This window comes from Marasmius oreades, chromosome 3, assembly GCF_018924745.1.
Source record: "Marasmius oreades isolate 03SP1 chromosome 3, whole genome shotgun sequence".
Taxonomy (NCBI): Eukaryota; Fungi; Basidiomycota; class Agaricomycetes; order Agaricales; family Marasmiaceae; genus Marasmius; species Marasmius oreades.
This window is the reverse complement of record NC_057325.1, coordinates 2,447,632-2,470,379: the sequence shown is the minus strand read 5'-3', so window position 1 is coordinate 2,470,379 and position 22,748 is coordinate 2,447,632. Positions and strand designations below refer to the sequence as shown.

The 22,748-nt window shown below is 48.2% G+C and overlaps 5 protein-coding genes across 6 annotated transcripts; 2 read left to right on the top strand and 3 right to left on the bottom strand.

Moving 5' to 3' along the window:
* Window positions 1-173: 173 nt before the first annotated feature.
* On the bottom strand, window positions 174-5,546 carry E1B28_006115 (uncharacterized protein; the record flags this gene model as incomplete). The annotated part of the gene is made up of 6 exons (XM_043150736.1): window positions 174-851; window positions 901-1,043; window positions 1,095-4,745; window positions 4,800-4,967; window positions 5,030-5,165; window positions 5,223-5,546. The coding sequence occupies 6 exons, from the start codon at window positions 5,544-5,546 to the stop codon at window positions 174-176; spliced, it is 5,100 nt and encodes a 1,699-aa protein (XP_043011826.1).
* Window positions 5,547-5,923: 377 nt separating this feature from the next.
* On the top strand, window positions 5,924-7,636 carry E1B28_006114 (uncharacterized protein). Its single transcript, XM_043150735.1, has 7 exons — window positions 5,924-6,157; window positions 6,236-6,276; window positions 6,334-6,362; window positions 6,496-6,576; window positions 6,632-6,830; window positions 6,884-7,312; window positions 7,367-7,636. The coding sequence occupies exons 1-7, from the start codon at window positions 6,090-6,092 to the stop codon at window positions 7,606-7,608; spliced, it is 1,089 nt and encodes a 362-aa protein (XP_043011825.1). The 5' UTR covers window positions 5,924-6,089; the 3' UTR covers window positions 7,609-7,636.
* On the bottom strand, window positions 7,637-9,285 carry E1B28_006113 (uncharacterized protein). Its single transcript, XM_043150734.1, has 7 exons — window positions 9,210-9,285; window positions 9,024-9,143; window positions 8,953-8,966; window positions 8,643-8,891; window positions 8,424-8,584; window positions 8,010-8,367; window positions 7,637-7,951 (listed from the first exon to the last, which is right to left on the bottom strand). The coding sequence occupies exons 1-7, from the start codon at window positions 9,253-9,255 to the stop codon at window positions 7,838-7,840; spliced, it is 1,062 nt and encodes a 353-aa protein (XP_043011824.1). The 5' UTR covers window positions 9,256-9,285; the 3' UTR covers window positions 7,637-7,837.
* A 1,410-nt stretch (window positions 9,286-10,695) lies between these two features.
* On the bottom strand, window positions 10,696-18,724 carry E1B28_006112 (uncharacterized protein). Of its 2 annotated transcripts, XM_043150732.1 has the most exons (13): window positions 18,685-18,724; window positions 17,533-18,632; window positions 16,975-17,484; window positions 16,418-16,918; window positions 16,255-16,368; window positions 15,776-16,201; window positions 15,623-15,718; window positions 15,480-15,568; window positions 15,269-15,416; window positions 14,955-15,215; window positions 14,828-14,904; window positions 13,371-14,776; window positions 10,696-13,322 (listed from the first exon to the last, which is right to left on the bottom strand). In XM_043150732.1, exons 2-13 carry the CDS (start codon window positions 18,586-18,588, stop codon window positions 10,720-10,722), a joined length of 7,287 nt encoding a protein of 2,428 aa, XP_043011822.1. In that variant the 5' UTR covers window positions 18,589-18,632; window positions 18,685-18,724; the 3' UTR covers window positions 10,696-10,719. The 2 variants fall into 2 exon arrangements, with proteins under 2 accessions (XP_043011822.1, XP_043011823.1); XM_043150733.1 differs by lacking the exon at window positions 18,685-18,724 and having other exon boundaries at window positions 16,255-16,362; window positions 17,533-17,744.
* Window positions 18,725-19,830: 1,106 nt separating this feature from the next.
* Window positions 19,831-21,827, top strand: E1B28_006111 (uncharacterized protein; the record flags this gene model as incomplete). Its single annotated transcript, XM_043150731.1, has 10 exons — window positions 19,831-19,943; window positions 20,003-20,134; window positions 20,194-20,269; window positions 20,331-20,473; window positions 20,527-20,936; window positions 20,990-21,058; window positions 21,114-21,259; window positions 21,315-21,545; window positions 21,599-21,675; window positions 21,728-21,827. The coding sequence occupies 10 exons, from the start codon at window positions 19,831-19,833 to the stop codon at window positions 21,825-21,827; spliced, it is 1,497 nt and encodes a 498-aa protein (XP_043011821.1).
* Window positions 21,828-22,748: the final 921 nt, after the last annotated feature.

Sequence of the window (22,748 nt, the reverse complement as noted above, 5' to 3'; positions counted from 1 at the left end):
AACTAAAAGAATGTTAAGGATATAATAGAAAGGAATACTAAAGCAGGATCGTGGTTATCGTAACTATAGAGCGCTAGATGGAGACTAAACGAAGTGGACAACATACAGAAAAAGCGAAAGTGGAAAGTCCGAAAGAGCGTGAATGAGCCTCGTCTACAATCTAATTGTTTCCTTCAAGTGAACACCGATTTGTTCGACCTCCTCGACCCAAATCTCAACTTGCCGTCTTCCCCTCTCCCCCAAGGAAATAAACTGCCGCCACCATCGTGCGAGTTGGTACTAGAACGGAAAGACCATGCTGATGGGGACACGGGCCTCAAAGGGCCACTATGATCGCCATTTTGTGAACCTGCCCCTTCGTGATGATGATGATGATGATGTGGGGGTTTTCCAGAATGGCCAACAGTGTGCCTTCCATCACAACAAGCTCGAACATTCTCTAGTCCTTCAAAACCCTCATCGGACAATGTATCACCGTGTAGCTCGAAGTCCAAGTTCCCGTCACCGTACTCGTTGGCGGGTACATCAACAAATGACTTGGAAGGACTGAGGGGACTTTCGGGGCCATTCCATCGCAGATACTCCGCAGCGGGTGTTCCAGCCCGTCTACCTATGGACCCCCTTCCAACAGATAATTGCGATCTGCTTCTTTTCCCGCGAGGAGTCGTGTTCCATGATACGTCTTTTCGAGCACTCCGGCTACTCCGTTGGCTCTGGGGACTTGAGTTCACGGCAAGATTATGATCATCGTCAAACCCTTGGTCGGATATGGGACTTTCGGGAGCGTTGGGAACATTTCCGGGCGATGTTACGTGGGTCGGGTTGGGCCTTGCCAGAAGATATTTCAAAGACTATGCGAGAGTGAGCTGTGTTTTTTCGACCCGATTGATCGATACTCACGTTAAGCCAAATGTCGTGGCGTTCTTTTGTCGGAGCAGTGAACTTCATCTCTCTCTGAGGTGTAGAAACAATGACACTGTACTGATACAGACCGGGGGGCATAGGGTTTGGATCTAGCACAGATCGCACTCCCTCGATATATGCTGCGCAAGGAAATTAGTATTCAGTTGTCATCATCGCCATAAAAAACATACCACTCTTGGCACTTGATTCTGCTACGTTCGTTGAGTTGGGATCTGCTGAACTCCAGTATAAGGTCTTTGTATAAGGATGTACCCAAAAGAATCTTTTGTGTCGCGCAGTCCCGTGTCCTTTGCCAATAGCCTTTCTAGTGTATTTGTACAAGAACTCCCCAATCATGGTCTGCGTGATAGAGTGGATGACGGCGGGATCGGTGGGGTTCGCCACTTGAGATCTCGAGATCCCCATCGTGTTCGCCATTCCACCCAATCCACCACCTTTGTTTGGGGTTGAGTGACTTGGGTTCCTTGAGAGATACGGGTGCTGGTCAGAGGATAACGACGACCTGGCGCTCCCAATACCGCTTCCCCCACTGGCAAGTGAAGTTGTGGACACTTCTTTACCAGCTTGCAGGGTGGCAAAGCCATAATCTTTGTTGACGGGGTTCGCCACACTCCTGAAACTACTTGTCGACGGTAGTTGACGAATGGCTTGTGGAGGTAAAGATCCATGTTGCCTAACAGACCCGAATCTATTGCCACCGGGTACAGAAAGAACTGAACCGAATGTCGGGGTGGTGGCACGTTGTATGAGTTCTGGGGGTGGAGGCGAGGATGGTCTCGGTGGGGCCACATCGCGATCATGTGAAGCGGTGGAACTAGTGGGTATTCTCCGCTCTGGTATAAAGCTGGGTGGAGGCATGCTCCCGGGTGGAGGAGGTGCTCGAGGAGGCGGTGGAACGATCATCGTTGGAGGTCTAGTTTTGTCGACTGGAGGGGGTATCCCGTTGTTATTGGCGGAAGCTACTCTGGAACGATTAGTGTGTGCGGTCGGTGTAGCATCATCGAGAATAGACGATACAGCAGATTCAACTGACTGTTTCCTCCGATGTTCATCCACAGAGTGACGAGGAAAGAGAGTCGAAAGGCCTCCAAAACCTCCTGTAGATTCCCTCAACAGGTTAGAGGAGGGAGAAGGAACAGGTGAAATGATAGTCGCTGAGCCTAAGCCATTTGACTTGGTGGACGGTGGCGTGGTAGGCGTAACAAATTGGAATTGCTGAGTTCCAGGTCCTGGACCCACGCAATACATGATTGGCGATTGAGAGACAGAAGGTAAACCTGAAATTGATTGGGGGGGAGTAGAAATAGCTTTTGGAAGTGGAAAGAATTCTAGCTCTGTTTGTACCGACATCTCTCTGACGTCCGGTTTGACGATAGTAGGGGGAGGTTGAGGCATCCCTCGAGAGGTTGGGGTGGCAATGGGAGGTCCATCGATTGATGTAGCCTCGACACCTTTGGATTCGTAGGTTATTGGGAACTTGCCTATAGAGGTACCGACGAGGCCAACAGCATGGGCGGAACCCGAGGGCGTAGCATAGAAAGAAGACCTCGATTGGGACATAGTTGACCTTGCTTTGCTGAGAGTTGAGGTTTTGATGCTCTCCCCATCTGTCTCGCCCTCATCCCACTCGTCTGCGGATCCTTCGTTATCAGTGACCGTTAACGTGGAGTGGAAGTCATCTGTAGATGCTGAGGGCGTGGAAGCCATAATACTCTGCCTAGCATCCTGGTAGTCGTCGGTATCGGTTTCGCCGTCGGTCTCCATTTCTCCGCCAGTTTCGGTTACACCGTCGTCAAATTCATCGTCTGATTCTTGAACATCGTGTCCGATACTCCCAACACCAAGTAGAGGACGCCCTGAACCGGTACGGACAGTGGTTTCCCCTGCGCTTCCGAAGCTGAGGGCAGAGATATCTCTCTGGGTGAGAGTCATCTTTCTGGTGCGTTCAGATTCAACAGGTGGCGTGGAGAGAAGGAATGGTTTGGTCTGTATTTCGACATCGGCTGTCTGCAATCCTTCAGTGTTGACTGCTTTCGTTTCAACTAGTCGTTCCTCCTGGGCTTCATGCTGGACGGCCGAATCTACCACGTTTCTTGTGATAGCTGGTGCCTCTACTTGGACTTCGCGAATCACTTCGACAGGAACCTGAACCTCTTTGATTATTTCCACCGGGACTTTAACCTCCCTAATGACTTCCACGGGAACCTTCACCTCCCTCACGACCTCTATCTCCTTCACGACTTCTACGGGGACCTCTTTAATGACCTCCTGGATGACAGGAACTTCAACAGGAATTTTGACTTCTCTGACCACCTCAACAGGTATCTCTCTCACAACCTCGACCTCCTTGATAACCTCAACTGGGACTTCCTTTATAATCTCCAGAACGAGTGGTTCCATCTCATCGGTCTGACATCCGATCTCCTCTGTCTCGACCTCAATGATTTGCTGCTCTTCCATTCCAAGTTCCGCCATAATTCCCATGGCCGTGGCATTCCCAGAACCATTTCCAACGCTTACATCCCCAAGCGCTTGGCCCAGATCCTCGGGGATATCTACCACGCTCGGCGGTCTGCCTCCGTTAATGCTCAATCCTATGCCTCTCCTCCTCCCACTGACACTACCAGACATGGGCCTTCCTCGTCCGCCACGCGTAGAACGTCTCAGTAAGGACTGTCTAAGGGGACTTGGTGAACCATGGCCCACAGAAGATGTCGAAGGAGTCCGTTTGAGAATATTTGCGAACGCCGGGTCCATCCCCTCGATGCTTGTGACGCTGGCAACACTATTTCGGTTGGAGGCTGCAGGCGAGGGCGACGCTGGAGTTATGTCCGGTACTTGATCCTCTTTTTCGAGCTCCTCCTCCTCATCGTCATCATCGTCCCCTTGTGAAGATGCCAGGGACAGACGTTCGTTGAGGGTGAGCCCACCACGCCGCATTCGCCTTAAGCCTCTACCTCCGTGACCAGTTCGGTATGGGGTTCCAGAATGTTGTCGCCCATGCTTCTGGGCCGCAGTACCGTTAGCAAAGGTCTGATCTTCATCTTGAACCTCTTCTTCAACACCATCACCGTCCACCCACTCGTCATTCTCATCCGCCTCCGACATACCCAACTTCTTCCTCAAATCCATCTTCTCTCTTTTTTCCCTTCTTACCGTACTCTGCAATGTTGATATTTGTCTTTGAGCATGTGCAAGCCTTTGTTGTAGAGCTTCAATCTCATTGGTAGGGTGACTAGGCGCCATGAACGGGGACGCTCCGCCAGGCAACGGGGAGTTGTCTGGCGAATCAGCATCAACGTCCAGATCGAATTCGTCTCCCAAGCTATATCCAAAACCAATCTTGCCTCTGCGGTTGTTGGTGGATCCACTGAAAAGATCACCCCCATCAGGACCACCTGGAGTGAGAAAATCGTTCGGAGTCCCGTCAGGCTTGTAACCTAAGGCGGTAGGACTTTGCCCGGATGCATTTCCAAACCTACTACCACCAATACCAGGCCTTCGAGAAGCCCTTTCTATCTCGTTCTTTAATCGATCAACAGTCCCTTGTAATTCGCTTTTATCGCGTTGCAAACCCGCGGCGTGTTTTCGTGCAAGTGCGCTATCGGTCTCATGTTTTGCTTGAAGGGCTTCTAGAGAAACTTGAGTGGACGCGAGATCTGACTTGGCGGTTTCGTGAGCATTCTGAGTGGTAGCGAGAGACTTGGTGAGTTTCTTGAGATCTCCCTCAAGTTTGGCAGTGTGAGAAAGAGAATTATTGAGTTGCGTTCGTAAATCTTGGAGAGTGACTTCGAGGTTCCAGTTCTCTTCCTTGAATTTGTCTATTACGAGATGTGAGGTCGAGATTAGGGAAGGATGTCGTAACTCAAACCGACCTGCACTTTGTTCCTGCTGTTTGAGAGCAGTACGTAGGCTCTCCACCGAGGCCTCCAAATCATCTCTTTCTTCTTTCATGTCTTGTATAGCTTTGTCTCGTTCACCAAGTAGACTCTGTAGCCGACGGACTTCGTTGAGAAGTCCACTGCCAATTTCAAAAGCGAATTCTGGGATAGTGGTTGAATCTTGTCAAGATTGGTGAACACAGAAAATATGGAGGCGACCATACCAACATCATCCTGACGGTGGGCTGCATTCTTGGCTCGCCTACTTTGTGCTGCAGCACTGGTTGATGCCTTAGAACGTTCTCCGACGGACTCTTCGCGAGGTAATTCCGCTGCGGTCAATGACGGCGACGCTGACGACTTTGTATTTGAGGGTAAATATTGAAGGAATCGTTTCATATGCCTTTCGCCACTCACTTTGCCGAACGCATTGGACAAAACTGCATTATCCCGATCCCACTGTACCAAAGTTTCAGTCAATTCCATCAGCTTGTCTCTCGCCTCTTCATTAGTAATGGCTCCCTCTCCTCCTGAGTCGTAGCCTCCTTCTGCACTCTCGCTGTCGCCAATGATTTCCTGTAACTGGCGGATGCGCTCTTCGAGTTCCATCTGCTGGGCAAGTACCCGCTGCCCAAGAGTTCCAGCTTGTTGAAGTTGCTTCTCTTTTTCATCGAGAAGGGATTGGAGGTGAGAGCGCATTTCGGAAGCCGAAGAAAGCTGAGCTGGGTCGAGGATGGCCATTTCCTCGACCTCCTTAGTTGAAGTTGAGCGTGCCACCGTCACACGGAATGTTGGGTCACCTGGCAGCTCCCACGCTTCCCATGCCAAATTTGCCGTACTGTAATAATTATTTGGTTGTTGTTATATTTCGAGCGCCACCCAAATCTGTAGCTGTATTTCATTTCTGGCGCAAAGTTTTTTTTTTGACCGAGGATTCAACTTGACTGGTTTTTCGTACTACCCCATTATCCCATTTATGCATGAAATCGAAGTCAGTTTACAACCGCAACACCTGTAAAAGAACGTGGTAACCCACTGTTAGTTCGATTCAGACCCGCCGGGGGTTCGATTCCCTCTTAATGCATTTTACTTTTTGATTTCTTGTATGGAAGTCTGCCAAAGGATTCCATTCCGTGCCAGTAAAAGGGTTGCATTATACTCACCTATTACACGCGCAACGGGCTGAGCTGGCCGGACTTTAATTATAGGAGAAGGACATCTTGATTGTCAACCACCATCCACATCACATCACACTCTTTTCAACCCTCTCACTCTTTAGCAAATATGCATTCGTCCCTGGTGGTCGTTCTGTTCTCGTCCCTGTTTGTGGCCACTGTGAGCGGCACACAGTGGTAAGTCCGGACCCCGCCCATCAGACTGCGAGACTAATTTTCGTTCTTTTCTCCTTTCTCTCCTTCGCTTCGGTCCAGCAACATAACTAACCCGTGCCCCAAATCTGCTCCTTGTTGTAGTACGTAGGCAATATTTATACCTCATTCTGATTGTTGGCTAAACCGGTATATCACAGGTGAATTTGGTTTTTGCGGGACGGACGACGTATGTGCGAGAATTATCTTGTTATTTAGACGCTGGGTTGGAGCTGGAGTAGTCTCCTCTACTCTTCGTAGAGCCCATTTTCTGACAATTCTGCATCGCATCGAGAGAATGCTGACTGACGATCCTTCACCAGTTCTGCCTCGGCGGTTGTAACCCCCTCACCTCCTTCTCTCTCACCTCCTGCAAGCCCAACCCTGTATGCAAGTCTACAACGGTAAAGAAGGTCGTTTTCACTACATCCCAACATCTAATAACAGGCCATCTCAAAGTACAACTTCAGCAACACTTCGCGGATTCTCTCTAATGCCACTTACTTTGACGGTGATGTAGAGAAGTACGATTGGACAGTTGATAAAGGTTCCATTCAAAACTCAGGAAGCGACATAGCCATGATTTTGACGTCATCTAACGGTGGAACGAGGCTCTCATCCACGAGATATGTTCATTATGGAAAAATCACCGCTACAAGTAGGTTTTCGTCTTCACCTCAATTCATGTTAGCTCATTTCGAGATGCTCCAGTGAAGACCGGTCGATGGCCAGGCGTAGTAACTGCTTTCATCACCATGAGTAATATCAAGGACGAAATAGACTGGGAAATGCCTGGCAACCGCGTCACCGAAGCTCAGACCAACCTTTTCTGGCAAGGTCATGTTCCCGCCACGACAAATGGAGATACCTCAAAGGGTCTTTCTGACACCTTCGCCAATTATCATGACTATGCAATCGATTGGCAACCTGAAGAACTCAATTTTTTGATCGATGGAAAGGTTGTCAGGACTGTCAAGAAGAGTGATACAGTAGATTCCAGGGGTGTATCGACTTATCCCAGCACCCCCTCTCGTGTTCAGCTATCGATCTGGCCCGCTGGAGTTCCTTCTATGCCCCAAGGCACCAGAGATTGGTCTGGAGGCGACATCAACTGGAATGATCCTGACTACAAGGCTGCTGGTGAGTGATTACATTTCTTTCTCGATCATCACACTCAGAGCGAACGTCCTCCAGGCCAGTTCTATGCCCAGGTCAAATCTGTCAGCATCGAATGCGCAGATAAGCTCCCCGACCGTAACATCACTTCTTATGCTTATGGCACCAACTCGACCACTGACACACCCAGTGTTGCGTATTCCAATGCCTCCGTTTTGTTGAATGAAGGTGTTAGTATGAGAGATCTCTCTGTTGGAGGCGCTAGCGGGATGGTAATGAACATCACTGCTGTTCTGATGGGGGTTGCACTTTTAATCTAATCCATAACCGTTCTCGAACGAATCGCAATCGTTTCTTTGTTGTTTGGAGTATATATATACCATATTGCTGTCTTTTGCCAAATACTACATTACGATTCGTGGCACACGATTCAATACATACCAGGTGACATGATCAGTCACCCTAAACGAATAAAGAAATAGACGTATAAATAGCTATGTCAACGAAAGGATAACGTCAGCCGCTAACATCTTTCCCAATTCCCAGTGATTATAATCCACCACCGCCTAAGATGTACTCGATGGCTGCAGGGACGTTTCCTGCCGTTGCTAACAACGCTCGAATGTTCTGCGACGCATTTGTAAACCCCATGTCTTGCAATTGCTTGATCCACCATAATGATTCAAAAGAGGAGCGATAGGTAAAGACTATTAAAACCTACCTGTAGCTGGGTTTGGAACCGTTCTTCAGGAGGTCTGCTGTCCGTCGGAGGAGAGCCAAATCCTCCCAACCCGCCCATTGACCATGGATTAGAATTAGGACTGCCTCCCATCGCGCTCATCATCTGTTGCATCATAGCTGGATTGAACAAGGGGTTTGGTGGTGAAGCGGTGTTCGCGCCAGTGGCACCAGGTGTCGTGCTGAAAGTCGTGGTGTTGGAGCCACCGGTAGTACCCCCTGGTACGCCGGGAGCGGGGAAGGTTTCTGTACTACCTCCAGCAAATGCGTCAAATGGGCTTCCACCACCTCGCATGGCGGCCGACATGTTGAACATCATACGTAAAGTTTCGGGATTCGACCTATACATGAACGAGTAAGATAGCAAGCCAACATGTTATGAAGGTTGGCAACATACACCATATTTCGGAACCCCTCACTTTGAAAGATTTCTCTAACCTGAGGCCCCATTCCTTGTAGCTGAGGATTATTTGCAATAATCTGATCCACGATAGCAGGGTTTGACATCATACCAGCCATCTGCTGCAAGACTTCCGGTGAGTTCATCATGGATTGCATCTGGGATGTTCGATAATCGGTTACGCGAGAATAGTGGATGGCATTAAGAGCGACACACCATGTTTGGATCATTGGGATTCAATCCCATATCTGCAAACGGATTCAGACCAGCCATAGCACCAAAGCCCATATGTGAGTTTAGTTGCGTCAGGGGATCGGAAGGATTCTGTCCAGATTGCATCGTGGGGAGTGGGTGGGAGGTGGATTGCGACGGAGTTGAGCCCGTCCCACCTGATCGTGCGGCACCTTTCACCATATGGATTGTATGCGATGATTGAATTTTATATGCTGAAAGTGCATCTTCATCCTATCACATCCAACCGATTTCATCAGATACCGCAACGACGCCTTTGCAGAGTGATAAATACCTTCAGCACCCGCCCTGCAAGGACATTTGATCAGTCAAGACAGAGGATAACAGAATAACAGGAGAGCCAACCAGAATAGATCAGACGTTGCCTTGCTGCTTCGACATCCGATTGCTCTGCGATTGCCTCCTTCAAGTCTGCCACAGTCTTGTCGGTAGCGATCGTTATCTGTAACTTGAGTTCGTTAGGTCCTATAAAAGAAAGGTCCTAAAAGTTCGTCTTATAAGACGATAAACCACGAAAGAGGTGAACCATGCCTTTAACGTTGATTTGAATTTCTGGAGAAGGTGTTTCGTCCGACATGGTGGAAAGAAGTAAAAATGAACTCAGTAGCTTGTCATGGAGTGGATCCAAAGTCGCGTGATCATATCTATGTATACAGTAATAGCGCACGTGCTTCAAGATCAGGCTCGGCAAGTCCGGCTCGTGACGGAAGAAGATATATATCAAAATTTTCGAAGTCCGAACGCTTGTCAGACTGATCGCGTCGCGCGAAAGTGTACAATTTCAGAGAAGCTACATTACAGCGACATCCAAAATTGTAGCGCAATTATGATTTTGTGTAGCTCCCCGCCCTTGTTTGTAGTAAATAAAATGTATTCCAAAACTGGCAACCATCCCGACGCCCGAAGTTTGATCCAGCCAATCGGCGTAGGAGCTCTGCTTCCCCGCCCTTGTCCCACAGCAACGTGATACCCACAAAGCACCAACTTACAGTAACGGCATAAATTGATGCTACTACCAAATTAGGGTAATAGCTCCGAAAACCTTCATCCCCAACGAAAAAAAATTATGTTCGTGGGGTGGATTTGTTGTAGCATCGATCCACTTGTTGGGTCTGGTGAAGGCATTTAGGTGAGAGGTGAGGAAGCGACATGAAGAAGTCAAACCCTTTCGGAGCCATTGCCCAATTTGGTAATAAGTAGCATCAATTTATGCCGTTACTGTACCTCATGGTTACCAAATTTGGATTACTTTCTTTATTTACAACAAACAAAGGCGGGGCTCGCCATCTCATCGCCGGTTGATGGTTCCTCAATAGGTCATCGGCGCTAGGTTGTGTTGGTAGCTCCGGCATGCGTAGTTCCGAATTCTGGGACCACATCAGCAAAACGACATAATGCTTTTTACCTTTTATAGATTTTTTTTCGGCTTTTTTGATGGCAATATAGATAAGAAAAGCCGTAATTACTCTTTCCAAGTCTCATGTAATTCTATTTACAGTAACGGCATAAATTGATGCTACTTATTACCGAATTGGGCAATGGCTCCGACGGGGTGTGACTTCTTCACGTCGCTTCCTCACCTCTCACCTAAATGCCTTCACCAGGCCCAACAAGAGGATCGATGCTACAACAAATCCACCCCACGAACACAATTTTTTTTCGTTGGGGATGAAGGTTTTCGGAGCTATTACCCTAATTTGGTAGTAGCATCAATTTATGCCGTTACTGTACTTCTATTTGCACGTGCACACTCGGAACCGACTTGTCCCAAAAGGGACATAGATTGCGGCTTGTCGGCTTTTCCGTATTTTTGGTGGGGAAAAAGCCGAAAAAAAGCACGCCGTGTAATTTATCTATCTATCTATCGATACAGTACAGGACTGAGCTTAGGGCATTCAGACTGAGACATGGTCGACGCTGGTCTTGACATCGCGTACACTGGGACCTCGTGGCCTTACCTAAGAGCCGTCTCCGGGAGCTGGTCGGAGCTCGAAATACCTCACCAGGCTAGTAAAAAAGGCAGTTGTAAGGACTGTTTCCATTATGTGGTTGAAGAGTATTCTAGAAAATCATAGCCGTTAACGAATTCACCGTCGCTATCGATGGTGTTGATTCCACTTGCACCCTCCTCGAATTCTTCCATCAACTCTTGTGTTTCCTTTACGATCTCCTTCAATGCCTTTGCTTTGGTCCAAAGCTCTGTTGTCCCCCGAGAGCTGGAATCGAGACCAGAGTCCCATGATAACGGTTGATAGCCCAAGCGACTCTGTACGACTCGCAATCTCGCGTATGTCTGCTTTATCAATGTCAATGATCTGACCCTTGTTGAATCACCCATTGCAACTCTCATCATAATTTGCCCCCTACCGCCTCCAGGCGAAATTGATCTGTGTTGACTCGGGGATACCAAACCGAGGTGAACGATCCGGGGACCTGTAGAGCTCCTGCCCTGGTTGGAAGATATCACAGGAGAGCCTCGGGCGGAAGAACTTGATATTAGTGCAGGAGGCGTTGGCCGATACCCAATTCCGAGAGAGTCTGGCCGTAATGAGTTAAAGGAGATATCCGCAGACGCGGAGGTATTGACTGCGCATAGTAATGGTGAAGTATCCGGAGAAGAGGGATTAGAGTGTCGCATTCGAGGTTTGGAGAAAACTGAAGACGGCCGTTGCTGCCCTGAGTGAAATTTTCCTTCCTGACGTGCCTCCATTTCGAGCGCGTGAATTTTCTCGTGCATGAACGACCGCATTTGCAAGAATAATGGTGTTTGATACACGCAGATTAATTCCCCCATAGACCACAAACAATAGTCCACGAATCTGGGACTCCGGTACGATGTTTCGCCCAGAGAAAGTGGTCGTGTTGCAAAGATATCAGTAGACCTGTTGAAGTCGAGTTGTCCGCTTGCTCTACGGGAAGGAATTGGTGATGGAGTTGGAGAGGCTTCTTTCTTCAGTGCAAACTCTGCATCTCCCTCGGCAAGGAGAGATCTCAGCAAGATACTGAGCCTCGTCCAAACTTCCGGAAGGCAGGTGTTCAGATCTCTTCCGCCCCTGACGATCAGAACCTTTATGACTTGCAGTGCCATCAATAATAAAGGTAGCTGGGTCTTTTGAGAACCATCGGATGTTCTGCTATCCCTGGATCGTGACCGTGCAAGCCTTGGTCCTAATGGACCTACGTCAGATGTCTGACTTTTTTCGCAACATCCTACTGTGAATGAAAATAATCTCATCCAAGCGCGCATTTGCGTATTGCGAAACATCGGGTCGATGCGTGTCCCACTCATATCCAGGTCTGCTTTAGACTTCATCGATAGGGAGAGCGGCAGCACGATGTACATCAACATCTCGTATGTCGGTTTATGTTTTCCGAGTTGACCTATGATGTCGGCGTTCGCGAGTGACAGGGTACAAGCTATCAAACGAATAAAAGCAGGGCGCCATGGTACACTTTGCAGTTGCTTGTCGGCGGAAACTTGTTCACACGCCGTCAGACCAGCCTCGCAAATTTGCTCTACAACAAGCTGACAAAAGGTAGGGTCACTGGCGTAGGTCGAATCTTCTGTGAGCTCCGCGATAGGGACGAACACTGCAGAAAGATCGAGAGTGGCTGCATATGTGCTGATTATCGGTACAAGGTCCGTCAAAAAATGGACAACGGCTTTCAGCTTTCTTCCCTTTGGAGCAATCAGAGACGTTCGGATGTAATCTCCTAACAAAACTGAAATGTTGGCGGTAACAGGTGCTTCTCGTAAGATGCTTTTCACTGCTTCGAAGGTCATTCGAGTACTCGAGTTTGTGAGTTTCCCCCCAGCACGAGTAAATGTTACGACCAATTGAAAGTAGTCGATCCGCATTGATGTGGTATCACTAGGCTCTCTTGTCTTTTCTGCTAACTGTTCGTAGTTGTAGTTGGGACCAACAGTCTGACCTCCGACACTCTCGTTCACTTGACTGGCGGTGGGATCAAAGGTCTTCGGTTTGAGCGTCCTGAACAGGATCACACCGAGAGCCTCAATGCCTTCTTGCAATACATTCCGCGCCGACAGATTCGCTTCATAGAAATGCGGGGCAAGGAATCGCAAGGTTCTCAGGAACTGTTCCGCTCTGGCAACTGACAGATCGTGCGCGACAACCGTGAGGAATAAACGGACTAGATCGTCGGCATCTAACCGTTTAACTTCGAACTCTTGTGGAAACTCCGACGATAAGAGGACTTTCTCGTTCTGCCCTTCCTTCGCTCGCAAGGCGGCAAAGAATGTTTGGGGTTTCTCTTCTGCAGTGTTAATGATTAATGCTTCGCGTTCTTGGGACTTATTGGCACCGTGTATTCCTGCTTCGTCTAGTGCACTCGAGGGTACACTTCTGTGCAGCGATGCGAAGAGGGAATACACATGCTTCCCTATCCACTCCCCGTCAATCCCAGGAAGGATAAACATTTGGGAAACAGCGCTGAGGCTTTGGAAAACGAAGGTCTCTTCATGGTGAGCATAGAATCGATTGACGGCATATTCAATAGCATGCCTGATGCCGTGGTGGGTTTCGCCTTCGACATACACTTTCAGGATAGCTGGCATGAAGAGAAGGTAGCCACCGCCAGACGCAAATAAACGTTTAAATCGTGTACTGGCGACCATTAATGCTGCATAATATCGTCAGATACTATATCACATTGTAAAAGAGTTCGTACCGATTAATGCGTGACTAACTATTCCTATATCGCTTCCATGTTCCAACAAGATACGGTTTATACCGTCTACCAGCACGGCAAGCTCGTTCCGGTCGTTAAGATGTCGAGACATGCACCGAAAAACTTGTGCGACGAGTAGAAGATACGTGCAAGAGAGAATCTGCGATAGACCTCGTATCTTGGCACGAACAAGGTCAGATTGATCGGATACAACGGACAAGTTCAGTGGAGCAAAATCCTTCAGCTCCAGAGGTGGTGCCTCTACACCCGCATCCATCGAAGGCAATACCAACCTGACCATATTCTTTCTAAGCACCTGAACCTCTGCCGGATTGCGTTTCAGCATAGCAAGAAAGAGCATATTCTGAGATATTCGGATCATGGTGATGGAAACGAGTCGCGGAGACACCTCGTGTTCGAATGGGTTGTCAAATCCAGGTCCGCGTGGGAACATTGGTCCAATGGGAGCGGAGGACGGGAACCATAAAGACCCAGAAGGTACAAAAAGAATCTCCAGCTTGGCTCTGCGCATTTCGCGAATAGACATGTTACTGACTTGATTAGCGAGTTTTCCTAATAAAGGCACAGCATGCGCATATTTGCGCAACGATTCCTCGGTATCAATTTGTTTGGAGGCGTACTTGAGAAGCCCAGCAAGATGATTAAACATCGTATGGGCCATCGCAGGAGGTAGAACATGACGAACATGAAGGAAGGCAGATAAAGTCGTTATTGCCTCCGTAAAATCATGTTCATCCCCCGAGAAGAGATCCCAGACAGGACGTGTAAGCAGCCCAGGATCATTTCTCATCAAATCAACCAGAAGATTTCGAGCAGTACATGCGACCGCCACACTTGAGTCAAACATCATAGCCGCTATACGAGGGAGTAAATGGCCCAGTGTTGGGACAAATATAGCCCGACGTTTTAGTCCGGCCAAAGGACCGCCAGAACTTGAATTACGTCGTAACAGCGAGATTTCCTCTATTTTCTCGAGCTCGGGTGACCTGGGTGATGAGCGTGGACTGAGGCTTGGTGTCAAAGGGTTGTCGGCTGCGATATTCCCCTCTACCTTATCGATTTGGAGAGGAGGGAGATTTGACATCGGTGTACGAATCCATTCCAATTGCTGGTTGACGGGAGAATCGTCACTCTCCCAGCCTATCTCCGCAAGCTGCTTCCTCAATTCCAACGGAATCTGCTTGTCCTTGACCTCGTTGGGATCGATTTCGAGGACAAAAAGACTGGAACCTATGTCTGTCGCGACAAATTGTAAGGGTGTTCTCGGCATTTTGAAAGGACGATGTGCGCGGTCAGTGACCAGAGGCTGTGTCAATATCTGGAAACGCCAGCTTATGAGGGTGCTGAATTTTTTGATTGCTTGTAGCCTCTTATTCTCGTGCAGGCTGCAATTGCCATGTTAACCCGGGATGGCGAGCAACATAGACAAACACTACCTTTGTAGATCGACTTCAATGTTGGCCAACAGATCTAGGGAAGTTTTCTCTGCACATATGTTCATTAGGAAGCAGGCCTTGACGGGATGAATTAGAGGGTTGAGCCGATAGAAAGACGGTTACACACAGATGATAACACCGAGGGATCGTTCTCCTCTATGTGATGCTCCCATAACAAGGTCCCGATCCTCGCAGAATCCTCCACGGTAATCATCGTTGATAGTGCCACCATCAACTTGAGGGCTCTCTTTGCAAAGCCCTTGCCGATTCCCTTCAACAAGTCGGACTTCTCGTCGAAAGCTGAGCTGATACCAGTACCTTGCTCAACAGGAGCAGGCGTGTTGGGAGTTCTCTCAAGCGGCGGTGAAAGAATCATCGTGCTTCGGTGCTAATCATGTGTGTAAGATTCTGGGCCTGTCCAAGCTTATAACCAAAGCAAACCTTCTGGTTGGGAGGCCGGCCAACTTCCTTGACGATATCATAAACCTCCTGGATCAGAGCAATTTCATTTGACATTTCATCCTCCAATTCGTCACGACGGTCGTGATAGTTGACAAACCACGATATGAGGCGTGGAAGCCACTTGATACTATGTGAAGCATGGACGATTTAAGTACGACGAAGAAGGATGAGCTCAAAGTCCATCATTCACCTTTTGAGCGACTTCGTGAGCAGCCGGATTTCCCTGAACAGCATCATGAAGAGTAGGCGTTGTGAGAACGGAACCAATGTTGTCTTTTCCTATAACCGACATTCTTAGCTTGAATCGAGAATTTGTTGTATGTCTATATATACCTTTGCTTCAATCAACAAGGCCAATCGGGCTTCCAAAGCGAAAGCGAATTTGGCGATCTCGACGATTTCATTGTCCGGCATGCTTGAGGTGGAATGCTAGGCCAAAACTTAATCATCACAGAATGCTGGCCAGTGAATAAATCAATTACGAACAGATGGCACATCTCTTGCTTTTCTCGCCTTCTGGAATTGTCCAATGACCTCCACAAGGATGACACTTTGACCTAGACTCGCTACTCCGTATTCTTGCCTAGTCGGGTCAAGCGCAGAAGCAGACTGCATTCTACTTTTCGCTCCACCGCTGACCTCACTCATAACGGCAACAGCTATCATTTCTGCATCTCTGACCCAGAAATCAGGTAGCCATCTTGCGAGAGCTACGATCGAACAGAGATGATTGGCTACTGCAAACTCCTTAGACGAGGCTGCGAGCGTAAAGAGAGGTTTGTAGAAAATCTGTGGGTGCATGCGGGATATAGCGTCTATCAACGACGTAAGCTCCTTTCCCAGTATGTTCGTCACCATCGAGGATTCTGATTTGTCGGATGATAACAGCGGGAGGGGACTGTTGACAAGTCGCTATAACAATCATCGGTCAGCCGTTCAACAAAATGAAAATATTGTTCATTTACATCTTGGAAAACGGGAAGCATAATCGTCAAGACAAGCTTTCTTATTTCGTCTGGCAATACTTCGATGATGGCACGAGTAATCCGAAGAATTTTTCGCCATTGATCCTCCTGATACTGTCGATGGGTTAATAGTACGGACGGTACACTGGCGGAGAAGACATACGACAGCACGTAGAACTTGCTGAAAGGTCGTTTTCCAATGCAACCTGTTATTCTCACGACACCACCCACCGATCATAGATATCGACCAGCTAACGAGTTGACCTATTCCATCCCCAGTAGAAAATCTTCCTTCTTCACCTCCTAAACTGCGATCACTTGTCGTTCTGGACATTAGTAGCTCCAGGACTACCTTGACTATGTCCTTCCTTATTGCTTCTATGACTGTGCCACCAGATGCGGTTTCTTGTAAATCGTCAAGCTCGGGCAATACCCTAGTCTGCAAGGTCCAAATCACCAAAGTGCCATCGACTTCTCTGAGTTCCCGGGCTTGGTCATCAACTAGGAGATCAATAGGCGGGCCGGAGGATGATGAAGATAGGATCAACGGATTTGTCGTGAACAGCAAGGAAATGATTGCGCGAGTCAAGCTCCCCAGTACTCGACATTTGATCGTTACTGTTAGTGGGGAGTATTCATGTCGTTCCGTTCTGGTCCAGTAATTCTAAATGGAATCACTTCAGTAACTGATATACGACTGCATGAGGTCCGGATCTGTACCTCTACTCCATGTCTAATCAAGGCGCGCTTCAGTTCATTGCTCCCGAATTCCACGCATTTGGCCCACGCCTCTAGTGCAATAGCGTCTCTAAGAGTCCTGTCACTGTCTTTCGCCAAGCAAAGTGTGCTGTATTCTTCTTCGACAGAAAGACGATCCAGCTTCCCGCAGCTTCCGGTTTTGACCTGCTCTATAATTTCGATGAGTTTCTTTTCCTCCGGAATTTGGGATTCAGGCGGCATATAAAGAGACTCATGAAGGCCCTGTGTCTGGAGCGCTTCACAACGTTGCACAGCGGGTAACAGCATGAATAAACCATGCATGAGGGTCATGAATATGCGTGGATTGTGCGCGGGATAAAAGGAGTCCTGTGGGACGGTCATATTATACAAAGCGTTCAATGCATGCATTCGGAAGCGTGTTTGAGGTGGGCCGGGTGGCTCCGAGCTCACGGGTGGACAGAGCATCAGAACGACTTTGATACAAAATAGAGCGCGTTCGGCAGCTACAACCTGTTGTGAATTTAGTATGTCATTGAAATCAGTCGAGAACAAGAGCACCTCATCCACCGGATTCCATGTTCGCAATATCAGATCGAACGCTTGAAGAGCAAGGGCTTTTTCCTCCTCCATACCTGGCTTCCCGTGGATGAGAAAAGGGTAGCACAACGTCGAGAGCACAAGGTTCTCGCTCGGAAATCTCAGAACCGTATGGGAGCCACCACCATTCGCCAAGCCCACGTAGAACGACAAAACCTGATGTAGCGAAGCTATTGACCCTACAAGATTTCCTTTTTCGACTAACTGGTGAACAGACTGTGGTCGTCGGTAATCGCTCTTCTTCGTCGCTTGTGAGATAGGAGCCGTATTACTGGCGTTGGTGTTGGCCGACAATGTTGGATTTGGCATGAACGGGAGATGGACAGTTGAACCCATCGTTCCATGAGTTGTTGGTTTAGCTAATGTTGGAAAGTCCGGGAGACCGCGCACGATCCAACAGGCCCTCCTGAGCTCCATCTCAAATTTACGAGTGTCATCTTCAGCTACCTCTCTTGCTTGGTCGACAACGTGACGAAATCCAAGTCTTTGCACAAGTCTGGAAGGCTTTGGAGTCTGGCTCCGGGGGAGAGCAAGGTTCCAAGACGAAGACGACGGTGAATGTTGGTGACTGTGCTGGAAATCGTCCATCGAGGAATTATTGACAGGAAGGACATGTTGGCGGATGCTATTCCACCCAATAGAGGAGGATGTAGGTATAGGTGGGGTACTGTCTGGGTCACCTTTCTTGGAGAGCCTCTCATCTATCCTGGATGAACTCGACGCTTGAGTTGTATGATTCCTCGAAGACTCTTCATAGGCGAGAGAACCGGAAGATGTAGATCCCTCTACCGAGAACAAGCTGGGATTTCCCTCTGGCAGCTTCTTGAAAGCTCTCTCCCGCACCTCCTTCAGCGGTGCGAATTTTGAATGACTTCTGCTGTTTTTTTGCTCTGCAGATGCGGAAAGCGCTGACTCGGACGATGACCGATGAGAATGGCCAGGACGCAATGATTCAAGCGAGAATTTTTTAGTAGGAGGTTTCCTTGGATTAGCTTGTGACGAGACGCGAGCTTCCATGAGCGGTCTTGTTCCACATGAGCTTGCTCAATAGGCCTCGATAACTGCTACCTGCAATGTGTTCAGCATCTATGTGGTGTTTGAATATTTACGCACTTTATGCTTAGGTGTTTAACGAGTTCCGAGTTGATTAGAAGTTCAAGAAGGGTGAATTACGTACGGCCCCTCACAATGTATCGACACAAAAAACTTTACACCGGAAGGCTGGTTCACGCTCAGCGCTCAAGCGCTCATCTCTCTAGGTATACTACCTACTCAGGACAACTTCGGTTTCCTGGAAACTAAAATGCGGTCGGTGCGCACGGTATCTCACCAGAAGGTACTATTAGGAAGTACTTACGTAGAAACGAGACTCCTTTTGGGCTTGTTCTGCACCGTTGTGTACCTCCCTTGGCTTCTGCTCATTCGCGTTATTCAAACTTGTCTTTCTTTTGATTCATAGGTCTTCATGAAGGCGAAACTGGACGTCGCCGAAGCAAGCTTGCATGTAGCTTATATATGCTTGGTTCGAAACACAGTCCTGAGTCATGGCTTCACTAAATTTCCCGTCCGGTCCGGCGATTAACCATATGTGATAACTCACTTCAAGGATACCATGAACCGCAGTGGATCGTAGCGCGACTTGTAGCTTCTCTGGGGACGCTGGGCTCAGTGCCAGCACTCGTACTTCGAACCTCGTAGCTGTTTTACGGATGTGACCATTGGCTATACTTTTTGTCCACTCTGAGGTAAGCCGTTCGTTTCACTTCTTCTGCTTCCATCTTTAAACTCGTTTCCTTGAAATTAAAGTTAAAATAGCTTACTGCTTAACGTAGAATGTAAGGAACGATACATAGCGCACTACTGCGCACTACTACACTGCCGGTAGTCCAACGAGTATCCAAACAAATTTGGAAGATGCCTTCCCCCACCGGAACCACATAGGTAATCCTGGTACGATTCTATTCTTCGACTGTATTCGTCCATGGCTTACAATATTCAGGAGAAAATGTCCGCGGTTTCCAGGTTCTGAAACTCAATATTGAAATTTGCCTTTGTATTCTAATGTTCGAATGAACATCCCGGCCTTTACTATGCTTTGACTTTTTTGAGTAACCCTTATCCTTATCGAAGTGGGACGAGGATAAGCTAGTAAGGCGGGCTAGCTTTCAGAGAAAGGTAATATTCGGGTGAATATATATACTGGCCTACTCTTGCCTTGGACCAGCGCACTTCAGCGAAACCTTCTCTTTTATCTTCACCATGGGTGGCAAACGAACGAACCCAGTTTGGAAAAACAGCACCAGTTCTTGTTGGTGGAAGGATCCCGGTTTACGTCGAAATGTTGCTTGGGTTATCTTGTTGTATCTCGGAATGTAAGCTATGACGAGTACACATCCGTGGTGACAATTCCTCATCCTTTTTTTGCGTGCAGATTCGTCACAGGATACGATGGAAGTCTTATTGCAGGACTGATGGCTATGCCGCAATGGAACATCTACTTTGGTAATCCTAGTCCTGTTCAACTGGGGAATATAACAGCGAGTTTATACTTCCCGACATTGGTGTACGTCGTTCGAAGAGCCAGCGCACCGCTATGATTGACCCCCCCCCCCCCGCTTCTAGACTTCTGCCTGTCATCTCCTTCCTTAATGATGATTTTGGTCGACGTTTCGCAATCGCGAGTGCCAGTCTATGTATTGTAAGCCAGTGGATTCAATCAAAACCTTGAATTAACGATCTGAACGTACCATGATCAACAGATCATTGGAGCTTTTGTTGGATGTTTTGCGAGGAATATTGCAATGCTAATTGCAGGTCGAGTACTTGTTGGCTGTGGAGCGTACGCCCTTCCTGTATCATGCCTTTGCTTGATCAACGAAATTCTTCACCCGCGTCTACGAGGGTAAGTCTTCCTATATTTCACGAGTGCTTTCCTGTCATTGACATGCTCTTCAGGATCGCCTCTGCCCTGTTTACTCCAAACTACTCAGTCGGGTCAATTGTCGCTTCCTGGTTAACGTTTTGCACGCTGAGTTGGGCTTCCGACTGGTCGTGGCGTCTACCGATGCTCTTTCAAGCTCTCGGCCCCGTTGTTTTATTGGTCGGGATTCGCCTCTGCCCAGAGTCTCCTCGATGGTTGATCAGCAAAGGCCGAGAAACTGAAGCTCTAGCGATTCTGGCACGATATCATGCAAATGGTGATGAGACTGACGAATTGGTCGTTAACGAATTGTTAGAGATCAAGAGTCATGTAAAGGCGGAAAGGGGAGTTTCGACGTCGTGGATGGCGCTGGTCAAAACACCGGGAAACAGAAGGAGGATGGTTGTTGTCAGTATCGTGGCGTCAGGGGCGATTATGAACGGAAGTGAGGAAAGCCTTTCTAAGAGTAGGGCTTGGCTGATCTACTCCTGCTGGCAGGTACCATCCTTAATATTTACCTTGCCCCCGCCTTGCGACTAGTGGGAGTTATTGAGCCTTCGAGACTAGGTTCGAGTACTGGTTTTATGTCGCTCCCTAAGAATTACTCAGTTTACTCATTCAGCCGGCATCAACGGAGGTATGGCAATATTCAGCTGGATTGTTGCCATCGCAGGCGCACTGTCCGTCGATTCCCTTGGTCGCCGTTCCCTGTGGCTCATATCTACCGGAAGTATGTTCGTCACTTTTGCTGCTATGACTGGCGTAGCCGTATGTATTTTTGTTTTGTTTCGCCATGAGGGTTTGTCGGTTGATTTTCTTTAAGGCCGGTTTTGCGAAGACCGCCAATCCATCATATGGTGTAGCTTTCGTCGTGACGATCTTCCTATGTCAAGGATGCTACATGTTCGCCTGGAACCCATTATCGTACTCTTACCCAGCAGAGTGCCTTACGTTCACCATCCGCGCTAAGGCCATGTCCTATTTTGCCTTCATCCAGTCGATTTGTCTTGTTTTCAGCTTGTACGTTAACCCGATTGGGTTGGCAGTCCTCGGGGTAGGTCATCGTAGCTTCCGCGAGCCAACTTTCACCTGATGGAGAACTTGTAGTGGAAATATTATGCCGTCTATGTCGCGGTACTGGGTGTCTACCTAGTTTTGATTTGGTGGCTATTCGTCGAGACACGGTACGTATACGTGGACTTCCGGAGATCGCAAGTCTGACATTTTGCTCTCTAGAGGTGCCACGATCGAGCAAATCAGTGTCATTTTCGACTATCATTGCCTTGGTCGTCAACGCAGCATAGACACACTTGCCGACGAACCGGAGATTATCTGAATACAGCTCGCACGGATGATTGAACTCTCTTGACATGTGCATAACGATAAAGTATACTACTGAGTATGATTCTCGAATTGCAATTCGATTCTGTCGCGTCCAGGTAGTTCCCAGGCTCTACGGCGTCCATGGGTAGTTTGAACCCCCTTCCATAGCCGCCCGTAGGTGTAGACGTCTGATTTCCGTCCGAGTAATTAGGGTAGATGAAACCATTGAACATCGCACGTTCTCGGGTCCTCGCCCCTCTCCAAACTTGAACGTTTGAACCCTGAAATCCGCGGTCGCAGTATCTATCTTCGCGTCATCGCCCGGAGCATCCTAGTGCGATTCCAACTGGACAACTGGTAAGTATATAATCAGTTTAAGTACAAATTCTCAGTAATAAAAAAAATGGATACGCACATATCAAGTCGTCATCCGCCTTATTCAACACATCGTTAGAGGGATGGTCTCGACTGGCAACAATCAAGCCTTTTGTGATAAGCTGATAGACGACAGTGCATTGGAATCCCTTCACGCGTGCCTCAAGATTTTAACAGATCTCATAGGACCGTAGTACACGGAATTCCATGAGTACTTCTCCATCTGGTTTGGCGGTGGTGGGATACCAAACAACGCGTTCGGGCTTTGTTCCGACCACTACCATTAGAGAATTCACAAATCCATCAAACTTTGCCATCCCTGTCGAATCGAGAATGGCGTGGCAGACTCCACAGGAACGAAGCGGGAACGGGGATATCCATTCAACTGTGCGTGTATCGTTCCCGTGATGTTTGGAATTTTCTCGTATGCCATGATCACAGCAGCCTCCTTGGTGTCCGAACCGTGTCCGGCAACATATTCTAATTAGTCACCGAAAATTTTTCTCGGATCCTCGTATGTTGCATATCCCTACACAGAATAGTACAGGTCAAGAAAAGA